Source organism: Ambystoma mexicanum, chromosome 14 (assembly GCF_040938575.1).
Source record: "Ambystoma mexicanum isolate Mex_15411 chromosome 14, UKY_AmexF1_1, whole genome shotgun sequence".
Classification (NCBI taxonomy): domain Eukaryota; kingdom Metazoa; phylum Chordata; class Amphibia; order Caudata; family Ambystomatidae; genus Ambystoma; species Ambystoma mexicanum.
In genome coordinates, this window is record NC_090940.1 from 172,368,363 (window position 1) to 172,380,054 (window position 11,692).

The following is an 11,692-nucleotide window of genomic DNA, read 5'->3' on the forward strand; positions in this document are numbered from 1 at the left end:
TAGTTTAATATATCTTAAAATAACTTCTAAGCTGACATTTCCATGAACTATTATATGCACCCTTTTTTACAAATCTCCCAATTGTTTCAAGGTTTGGATTTCATGAACTAGGTAAAGATTAGATTATTTAGCAATGAAATAGTTACTATTTCCAGGAGGATAGCTCAGGACAGCTTGTTTGTCTTGGAAACAAAACAGCACAGATCACTTCAGGTCCCAGTCACGCGCTTAGAGACTGGTCTCCACTATTAAGCATGCTATAAAAGATTAATTATATGTGGTCTAAAGATTCATCGTCAAAATAACTTTATTTTCGGCACAATGCGATGAAAGCGTACAGATTCATAATAGACACATTACTTTAACAATTGAATAAAAGCATAACAAGAGAATTTAAAATGCATATAATACCAATTGGTTTGACTTGTAGACACAGAATTAAAGTACAATTACATCAAGTGCAATTCTAAAGAGGGCATTGATTATTCAAATAGATATATATTACCATATATACAAAACCTGATCATGTCATTTCGACTTTGTTCAGCAGTTCATTTCAAACATAATTATATACACTTTAAAAATTGATTTAAAACATAAAAAATACAAAGTATCTTAAAATAGGGAGAGTAACCTCGCAGCCCCAGAATCAGCAAAAGAAGTTTATTTCCAATCTTGAAATAACTATATCAAAATCTGATGTCTGGGCAGAGCTTCCGTCTGCGTAGCAATGCCCCGAGAACGTAACATGCAATACTTGTCACAGAAACAGAGCTAATGGTACTTTGCAGAATTGTAAGGGATCCGTAACTGTGTGTTCGCCCTCACTTTGTAATAATGATTTTAGTAGCCGTACTCCCACAAATTTCAATGGATCACACAAAAATAAAAAATACACAATAGTTTCCTATCCCAATTTGCATAGCAGAGACCATCCCCTCCACATTTCCAGGATGTAGTGAAAGCTATAGATTTAGGGGGTAATTCATGGATTATTTGTGCCGAAAAAAATGGGATTTGTGTGCCATTCTGCCCGCATATCCCTGTTTAACAAATGGGGATTTGCGGGCAGAATGGCACACAATCCCGTTTTTTTCGGTGCAAATAATCCATGAATTACCCCCTTAGTTTCCCCATCCTAAAGCTGACAAATGAGGCATGCACACACCATGGACTCAAAATAGTCCAGAAAGTCTTCTTGACCAAATTCTAACTTGCATGCTAAGTAATTTGGGCCCAATGTTAACATACTTACTGCTTCCACTAATCTAGTCCTGGTTAGGATAGTTGCTTTTTACTTTAGCCTACATTTATCACCCCTAACAATAGAGTGCCAAGGGACACTCTTAACCCCTTCTAAAACCAACACATTATTCATAGCATCCCAATATTTATCAAGTCCTTCAGTACTCCATAGCCTTAACCAATACAGTACAGGGTTTAAAGCAACCTGATCGCCAATCGGGTACACATCCATCTCCAGATGCAGCAGTACATTCGGGAAGCCTGACGGTATCTGGAGGAGTTTCTTCAATTGTTTATTTTCTATTCCATCCAACGTTTTCGGATTCACATTGCCCCACAGTTGTGCACCGTCGAGGCTTGTGGGGAAAGCTTGTTAACGTACAGTTCTAGGGCTGGGGCAATTGCCCCCTACCGTGTCTAACATGGAAAATTCTATGTACATCTGCGTATTTTCCCCGAGTTTTACAGGCCTTATCTAAGTGGGCAGTCCAAAGTGCGTTCTCATGGACTCTAATTCCAAGATAGTCAAAGATCGGACCTGTTACAGTCTTTCCCCCTTTGTGCTAATAACAAGCTTATGATGCCTAATATTCCTCGTCCTGAAAACCAAAACCTTTGTTTTCTCAATATTTAATCTAAGATTAAGCTCTTCAAATGTTCTTACAAAAATACCCAGGTTTGATTTCAGGCCACAAGGGGTAGTGGCTAGCAACACTGCATCATCTCGGCACCTGTTCTAGGACAATCCGAAGACTCCTGTATCAGAGGCACAGTAATCTCTTCCATATAAATGCAGAACAACAATGACGCAAGGTGACAACCTTGCCTCACACCATTCAGTACTCCTAAGTCTTCAGTGACTTCCCCGGCCAGGCCATAACTCACCACTGCTGCATTATTGCTATACAGTGCCAGAATTAAGGAAATGAAATGGCAGGGTGCTTTTCTTTTCTTTAGGACTTGCCATAAAACTTCCAGAGACACCCGACTGAATGCAGTCTTGAGGTCTACAAAAACTTCATATAATTTAATTCCTTTCAAAACTGTGTGCTGTTGAATCAACATGAGCAATCGGAAACTTTGAGCTATTGTACTTTTATTCTTTTGAAAGCCTATCTGGAGGTCGCTAATAATATTATTTTCGTTCACCCAGGCTCGTAAGTGAACCAGAACTGTTTTAGCAAATATTTTACCAACGCTGTCTAGAAGCGAAACGGGTCTGTAATTCCCCAGAAAAATCCCTACCCCCTTTCTACTATATAGGGACAATCAAAGCAGATTGCCAAGAGGGAGGTACAGATTGTAGCGTTAAATAATTTCAATAAAAACGGGGCCCATCCCCACAATTCCTCTTTATAAAAGTCGACGGGAATTCCATCAATCCTGGTGCTTTACCACTCTACTCAGCACACAGAGTTTTACACACTTCCTGCTCTGGTCAAGTGGAGACCACCCTCCTTTGAAGATTCATCTGACGTGATATTTGCCTCTGCAAGGGCAGTATTTACATGTGTTATAGAGCCAATGCATAAACCCGAAAAATGCTTCCGCCAGGCGTCTGCAGTGATCTACCAGTGAAGCATCCCATCCCCATTTGCTTCCACCGCCGAGATTCCCAAAAATCTGTAGCGTCACCATTATGAAATGCCTGCATCAGAAGGTACCGCAACGTCCCAACAAAAACATTCTTCTTGTCTAAGACCAACTTTTTATAATCAAATCTACACTTACTAAGTTGTACCTTATCCACTACGAAGTCAGTTTTAAGGCAAGCCAGTAACTGCCTCTTGGCGGCCCGGAAGTCCTCATCATACCACTTAACCCTATTTAATGTTATTTCTTTTAACTTTACAGGCTTCACAGGTAAAATGTGGAAGGAGATTATCAGTGAGCTCTTCAATTTCCCTAATAATATAATCATTTGCAGCATCGTTGCTACAGATCGCCTGTAAATTACTCAGAATGGAGTCGTAGATTCATGGCTTCGTTTCTTGCTCCACGATTTTTGGCCGTCTAATGGCTTTATAGTGAAATCATTCTAGCCTCAGCTCTTGATGTGTTATCTACATTTAGATGGCAATTCATTGCAAAGTTGAGGTTAATAGATAACGTTTGATGATCACTGACATGAGAATTCAATACTTCGAATATATCTACCCTAATCCAATCCTTGGTCATTATCACAAACTAATCTAGGAGTCAACAGTCATTTATCCCTGGGTATGTGTAGTGGGCTGGCTGAACGCTAGGGAAGCGGCCATTGCAGGATCTCAATCGTAAATTAAATAGGGTGTGAGTTTTGTCAATTGCTTGACTATGGTACGACGTTCACCGCCCTTTTTCTTTCACAGCACTTCTTGCCGAAAACATTCTCCCAAAAAAAATCTTTGAAAATATGCAGTCGGTGAAGACATATAACTTCTAGGGTGGGGTGGTGTATAAGAAATAAATAATGGGGAAGGGGGGTTTGGTGGAACCCCCTATGAAAAAAAAAACAATTCAGAGATTTTTTTCTGCACAAAATTGTCAGCAAAAAGTACTGACCAAAAAAAGGCTGATAAATGAACATAGAACCTAGCCTGTGCACCGTCTTGGGTTTATTCGCTACCAAGGGCAGATATCCCTTCAATATCCTGTGCCTCCCAAAATATCCTCCAACTCTCTGATAGGTTCGAGTTGGGGGTTAATATCCCTAAGATTATATGTGGCTTCTCTGGGTCAGAGTGACTCCGGGAGCCAGCCAGATTCAAGTTGATGACAGTGGCCCCATTGTTTAAATGGGTCGGAATCTAGGTCACATTCTTTTGTTGAGTCCATTGTACAGAGACACTCGCCACCGGACTATTGTTCTGATTTTGAAACATGCTGGCTTTTTACATTGTATGATGGCATTCACCTTCTCATTGTCGGGATTCTAAATTGGCCTCTTGGGCCCTTTAATGTTTTTTTCTTACATAGAGAATTTACTAGAAGGATTTCTTGTGAATATAACTTAACATTGCGTTGGGTCATCAAATATTAATTGGGAATTTACAGGGCACGTAGTTTATTATTTAAAAAAATTGAATGGTTTCTTTTAATAGTTAATTTGCTAAGGATATGTTGCCCTCTTTAGGTAATCATTTTTTATAAGGATCAGAGAATTTTCGCATTGCTGTTCCTTGGTGTGTAAACGGAATCTAGATATGGTTTGCATTTTAATCCTATGCATTCAAAATGATTGCTGTTAATTGTATTTTACGGCAATTATGTTTTAATTATATCCTTTTATGACTTTCAAATACAAAGTACAGTATTTTGATGATTACATGAACATGAAGCCCAATATGATTTATGTACTTTGTGACTCGAGCAGACGGCCCTTTATCACAGACAAATGTCAAATATACAGATCTGTGGTGATTCTTATAGTCCCAAAATTCTTTTGGCTTTCATGCTTATCAGCCAGGAACCATCTGGGGTACTATTTGCTCTGTTCCCATTTTTCTTAAATAGGTATTTCGAAAGAGTGCAAAAGGTATGCACTAGACTGTCCATCTGGGAATGATAACATTCTGTCAGAATATAATGTATATGATTCTACTAGGATTGTATAATGTGTGTATCCAATGGTTAAGTTCTGATTATGACTGCATTAGACATTAACCATGTACATTTTTCGAAAGAGACATTTTACAATGTTGGTGCTGCCCTCTATTACTGGGACAAGGTAACTGCAGACCTTGTCAAGAAGAATAAACAAGGCATATTATGGAGATTAACTCCCAGGAGAGCCCTGCCTAAGAGGGGTCCTGCTTCTTCACACATCACTATAACATCCCCATAGGTTTATAGCAAGTCTCAACAGCTACAAGGAAGTCTGATCCAGGGCTTTGCTCCCAAAGAAGGCATGGCTCAAACACCCCCTAATTTAAAAGAGAAGTGCCCATAGTTCCTTCCACTTTCCTGGCTATAGGGCTTGGCTGTTTGTTTTTTTTGGGCCGAGGAGAATAAGTAGAAGGGCTTTGCTCTGCTGTTTTCTTGGGCATGCTTTCAAGGCTGACAATGAAACCCTGGCACTGTGGGAGGCTTAACAGTTTAAAACCCTGCCTCTGCTGAGCGAAAGTCAGTTCTCATGTGCTGAAACATTTTGCTGAAAAGGTCATGCCTAGGTGATGTGTGTTGTTTTACCATTTGTTTGAATCCGAAATGACCACAGGAGAAAAAAAAATGTTTTTTTTTCAAAACTAACTCAGTTTTGTCTTCCACAGACATTTCGTACCACCCGCTCCCCCCACCCCCTTACTTACCTTATGGCGGCACACAGAGAAGTGTGCCTCCGCAATCCCTCTGCGACGCCGGCTCCCTTCACACACATGGAAGGGAACCGGCGTTGCAGGGTCCTTTCCTTTTTTTTCTTTTCTATTAATCTTTGCTTGCCCCCCCCCGCTTTCCTTTTTATGAAGTCCTGGAATGTCGATCAAGGAGGGCGGGGGAAACCCACGCAACATAGCTCTTCTTGGTCGACATATTTGGCATTTGTTTTTTTTTAAATGCCCTATTTGGCATTTTCTTCCATTTATTTTTTATTTTTCGATAATTTATACGGATACTCTGTGAGAATATTGCAGTGGTGATTAGGCTCAGTATAAAACCTTTGCAACATAAAGGGGGAAAACATAAAAAACATTGTTCGTTTTTCAATTAGTTGCAAATAAGGGTTTTCTGCATTTTGTTATGAAAAGGGTTCTAAGGTGTACAAGCTGCCCAGACCACTCTTGCCCGAGAGTACGTTCTGGAGCACATTCACTTATGCTTCAAAGCCATTCGCTCCACTTTGGCTGGCTGACTGACTGGCTAAGGGTTCCCAAAGTGCCTATCTATGGGCACACTGGTGTTCACGGTGTTGGCCTGTAACCTGAACGAATCCCTTCCTGCTCCTCAGTCCTGTGAGATGGCTTTACTGTGGCATAAAGCAAATGAGCGTTCCATGGCCTCATAGTAACAGTCAAAGCATTGTAACATAGCATAACATACTGCATGGGTGCTTAACTGTTACTTCATAAAGATACATCGCAAAACATTCTTCACTCCATTGCTAACCCACCACCGGCCTTGTTTGTAGCATCTATTTCCTGCACTTCCACTTGTAGTCCCTTATCCCTGTCCATGGTGGCCATTAGTGCATTGGAGATGTGCCGGCAACACCAATGTTACCGGCGCCAGCGAGGTACAAGGGAGCACCAGATAAGTGGGGCAGGGTTAAATATAGGGAAAAGGGGATGGGTGGTGGGGGGAAGGGGATACAGATATGCACTTACCTTGGTCCTGGTGGGGAGAGATGGCGGTCTCTGGGTTTTACCATGTGGTAAAGCCCCTGTTCTGAACCTCCTCATCGGCTGTGAGGACACCATCCCCCACCATCCACCGGGTGCTAATTATAAAAAACGCACCTCTCCCGCACCCCTTTGAGACATCTCTTTTTTGCGCTGGTTAATCGGCTGTGAGCAACTGCTTGTGGCTTTTTTTTTAAAAAATGTGTTTATTAGTGTTTTGGTTCGGACATCACTGTATAAACCTTTCACTACTATACAAAAAAAATAAAAGAATCAAACGAATTTACACAAGAAAACAAAACATTCTCCAACAAGATTACAAAATATAATTTCCTTTTTTCAAACTTAAAAATTTCACAAAATGACATTATTCAACATCAATTAGACAGGCAAGTTCGTAGAGTGGTCTTTGTAAGTTAAGGTTTCTTGTCCTGAAGCCACAACTCTCCCAATGTTTTTGTTATCAAAGCAAGTAGACCACACAAAGCCAAAATGGAGCTCTGTCAGCTTGACAATGTCCATCCCCATGTGTCTTTTTCCCTTTTGTGGCTTTCACAAATATGTACCTTACAATGTCCCTCTCACCGATGGAGGGAGGCAGAGACCATGTGAGAGATCGAGAGAGGCAGAGGGAGGAAAACCTGGCAAACAGAACCAGCGTGAGAGTGTACTAGATAACCCTATGAAGCCCTGGCTACCACTAGGTGTACATATTAGACACAAGTCATTTATATGCAAGCAAACCTTACTAAGTTAAAAACATACATGTTTTCAAACAATTTACTGTAATGTTGGTTATAAATTGATAACCCAAAGCAGAATAGAAAGTTGCCACGTCCATCCAATATACTGGGGTGATTTGCTCACGTCCATCCAATATACTGGGGTGATTTGCTCCCGTCCATCCAATATACTGGGGTGATTTGCTCAGGTCCATCCAATATACTGGGGTGATTTGCTCAGGTCCATCCAATATACTGGGGTGATTTGCTCACGTCCATCCAATATACTGGGGTGATTTGCTCAGGTCCATCCAATATACTGGGGTGATTTGCTCCCGTCCATCCAATATACTGGGGTGATTTGCTCAGGTCCATCCAATATACTGGGGTGATTTGCTCAGGTCCATCCAATATACTGGGGTGATTTGCTCACGTCCATCCAATATACTGGGGTGATTTGCTCAGGTCCATCCAATATACTGGGGTGATTTGCTTGAATGTCTCTGGCAGATTCGGGAGCGACAAGGAGGGGTCGGAAAAGGAAAATTAGATTTATGAACGGAATGAGAATTGCATATGTTTTTATAATTTAAGCTCATCAACGGCCTATTCTGAAGAAAAATAAACTTAGCATGTTGTGATTTTATGGCATTTCATGTAGAATAGGTAGCAAAGAAGCGCGGCGAATTCAGATCAACTGCTTTGCATGTTCTGCACTAAATAGAAATTTGAAAGCAATTCAAATCTCTGAAACATAAAAAAGTGAGCACACTAAAGGCAACACATGTTTTCATAGGAATCATTTGGTACATTTGGGAGAAGAAAAGACCAGCCATAGAAAATGATCTCCATGTCCCAAATGGTTTGGAGACTAATAATAGTTTGTAAGTGTGATTTTATTACATATAAAAAAACATGTGAATTCTGACACATTCAGTGCAAACATAAGTTCGTATGTCCTTATATCATGACACTGACATAGTACGCATATTAAATTGTCCTGTTGTGAAGGTAATTTTGAGGTTTTGGTGTTGCGCTCAAATTTCACTGTTCATGGAATTATGTTCTTGTTTAATACTGGTCTTCTCAAAATGGCAGCATTCGTCAGTTACCTAGGCCTTTTACGAAGGCCCAGGTCGAAGGCTTTGTTACTTCACACTGTCCAGGGTGGCTCGGCCCAGTAGTTGTGAGTAGGCCAAGATGGCCACCGCTCTGGAGGCCGGCTTTATTCAGACTAAGGTACAATGGCCACCCCTCATTTAATGTCTATTCATGAAACAAAAAATGACAATCATGGCTTTGAGACTAGATCTGTGAGATTCTTACGGAATCACTCAAATGGTAATAAGATTGCCTACGATTAAATTGACTTTGAGACACAGTTTGTTTCACTTAGCCAGATTATTCTATTTTTTCTTTACATACAGCATCTCAGGGGCAGTGACTAAGCTAAGATGGCCGCACTATTTGAGTTTCACTCAATGATTTAAAAATGGCCACCACACTTTTGGGACTAGGCATGTGAGTCATGGTGTATTGTCTATTGCCTACTTTTGTGCACGTTTACAGCGCGGTTGTAGTTGGAGTTGTTAATAACAATGATGCAGCCTTGAGAGGGTGAGCGTATGGGGCACACTGTATAAAATACGGCATGTGGGCACAGGCTATAAACTGTTACCCATGGGGTCACAATATAATTTCCTGCTTGGTGCTTCCATGGATCTGTTCAAAACAGCAATTGTTGTACAAAACTGTCTGAGAACCTAATCCCCTGTAAACCGGCTGGTGGTTTTGCTCTTCCTCTTCAATAGGGAGGGGAGTGGAGGGGTGTGTTGCTTGACCATTGGAGAGTAGTCTTGATAAGCACTTTCAGATTGTTTTGTTACCATTGCGTCTTTTATGCTTTTTTTTCATGTAGGTTTTACAGAACATTGGAAGAAGTAATGATACCTCTATGAAGCTTCAGAGTGAATGCGAGATGCATGCCAAGATTGGCACGTATTGGACTGTGAGGTAAAAAGTGTACACAGTCCAGTACATGGTGAAGGACCCACGTATGCAGGGTTTTTTTTCATAATGACACACTATGGGTGGTGGTGCATCCGTACTTTATGGAACCCCCCCTGTTGGCACCACTGTTTTTTTTTTTCTGTTTATTGGTTGAATGGAAAATCCATATGATGATTATCTTGTTGCCTTTATGGATTGTGTCTGGTGAGTTAGTTGATCTTCGCTTGCCAGTGGGTTGGTAGTGGAAGTGGTATCGGGTGGGCACTGCCCCTGCTCCATTGACGGTCTGCTAAATAAGTTGTAGGATTGAGCTAGGACCCCAATGAAAACATTGAAAGTTTTGTTGAACTCTGAATATCACTTTGCTTTTCCTGTTGTAAGATTGGTTGTTTGTTTCTATTTTAAAGAGCGTGATCATGACAATGATTCTTGTCCACTTCACCGAACAATTTACTCTGCCCTGAAGAAGGCCAGGCTTTTTTAAAATGAATCTTGCCCTAGGTCGAAACTCGAGTTGGCACTAATAACTGCGCTATGTGCCAGTGACCATTGGAAACAAATACGTTTTTTCATATACTAGCGTGTATGTAAACTTGAAATATTTGCGCTGCCACAAGAGTTATAGCAGCGGCACACAGTATGTGTTAGGATGGCACCGATTGGTATGTATTACCTGTGTTTTCTAACAGAACTGAACATGTGAACTTTATGTCTGAGATACCTTTAGTGTTTGTTGTGTGATTGTAGTAAGAATGTGGATGGAAGTGTTTACCCCAGAATTGTGTAATGACTGCTTGATAAACTCTTGTTTTAGTTTGCTTTTATTGTTTGTGATTTTTGGTGATATCTTTACCCTCTTTATTTTTTTCTCTTATTGTTTTTTTCTCCAAATGTCCTCGCCATTTTAGTGGTACATGGGTTCCCCTTGTTGGTTTATAGTTGTGATTCCCACTGAACCCATTTGTGAATAATATTTGAGTGGCAAGACCTCATGTTTTGTTTTATCATGCCCATAAACATAACATACACAGATTACCACAATACTGTAAAAATAAAATCAGCGTCTAGTCCATCACAATAAGGATGGAGATTTGAGATCCCACATTCCCTATGAAATATCCTGAAATGTTTCATTTGTGATATAAATGGGATAATTGAACAAGGTAAAATCCAGATTGAATTTGTCCACGAAAGACTCCCGTTGATCACTGCTTAGGTTTCTGAAATAACGTTTGGTCATGTCCATGCTTGTTTGAACTTCATCGGCGTGCTGCCTGATGTTGGGGAAATGCAAATACGAGGGAGCGCCGATGCGCTTCAAAACCTGGGCAGAGTCTTCGTTCAGAGTCTCAAACTTCCCAAGAATGCTGTATTGAATGTAACAGGGACTGCACAGGTTTGTAGACAGATCCCAGTGGGTGTCGGCATACTTGGGGTTTTCATGCAAGACATAGCGTACAAATTCCTCGAAGGTCACAGAGTCATTGAGGCTGCTAGAACTACCGAAGAGCTTCTTAATTTTTCGTGCAATGACTTTGCTATAGTATCCACTGCCCTCCGAGTGGAGGAACTTATTTTTGTAAGCTGAAATCAGCCTCTGGAAAGGGTCTCGGGTGAACATCACCTTTGTGTAGTTTCTTAGCATTTCCGTCTGCGTGGCGTGGGGATAGCTTGTAAGCCTCCTAAGCAAGCTTGTATTGTGAACAAAGGCATGGCTGATTTCACTGGGATCTATGCGCTCATTCGAACGGAGGAGAAGAAGGATCCTCTTCCAATTGGAACAGCCCGTCTTGGGCACCTCGCAGTAGAGTACCTTGTGGGTTTCCTCCACAAATATCTGTCTGGCAGTCTTCTGACTCAGACCAAGGGTTGAATTTGTCAGGTTATATTTCATGCACATGGAATTTAACATGTGCTTGCGATGGAGTTGAACCAACTGCCAGTTCTGTGTTGGCCCTGGAAGAGAAGATGTTCGAAAAAAAGAGTACATTTGATGAGTTAGGTTTAGGAAATCTGCTTTTAGACAGGATTTGTAGCATATAACTCAAAGTCAAGTAAGAATGTGATGTGAGATTCCTAATACACTTTAACAGCTAAACATTGACTTCAGAGTCCTTTCTGCTGACCACTATGTATTAAGAACACACTTTATCGGAAGTTCCATGGTAACATTTCTATAACACGTTTACATGTGTTTCCTAATGACAGCATCCTTTAATCAATGTACCATGGTAATCTATCACAACTGACTTTGAAGCCCATCGGGTTAATGACAATCCAGCCTCTCTGCTTTGGCCAATTCTGGAAAAAGCTCCTAATATGTAATTAAGACCCTACATGTTAGCATCCGTGTATAGTTGTCCACATATTTGTATTTATTTAATTTGTATTTAAACCTTT

At 40.7% G+C, this 11,692-nt stretch overlaps 1 protein-coding gene across 1 annotated transcript; it reads right to left on the reverse strand.

Annotated features, from left to right (window-relative positions):
* Nucleotides 1-6,753: 6,753 nt before the first annotated feature.
* Nucleotides 6,754-11,295, reverse strand: LOC138527570 (carbohydrate sulfotransferase 8-like). Its single transcript, XM_069638831.1, has one exon. The coding sequence runs from the start codon at nucleotides 11,280-11,282 to the stop codon at nucleotides 10,401-10,403; it is 882 nt and encodes a 293-aa protein (XP_069494932.1). The 5' UTR covers nucleotides 11,283-11,295; the 3' UTR covers nucleotides 6,754-10,400.
* Nucleotides 11,296-11,692: the final 397 nt, after the last annotated feature.

Coding starts and splice junctions, on each gene's coding strand:
- LOC138527570 (XM_069638831.1), bottom strand. CDS start 11,282: ATGTACTCTTTTTTTCGAACATCTTCTCTTCCAGGGCCAACACAGAAC.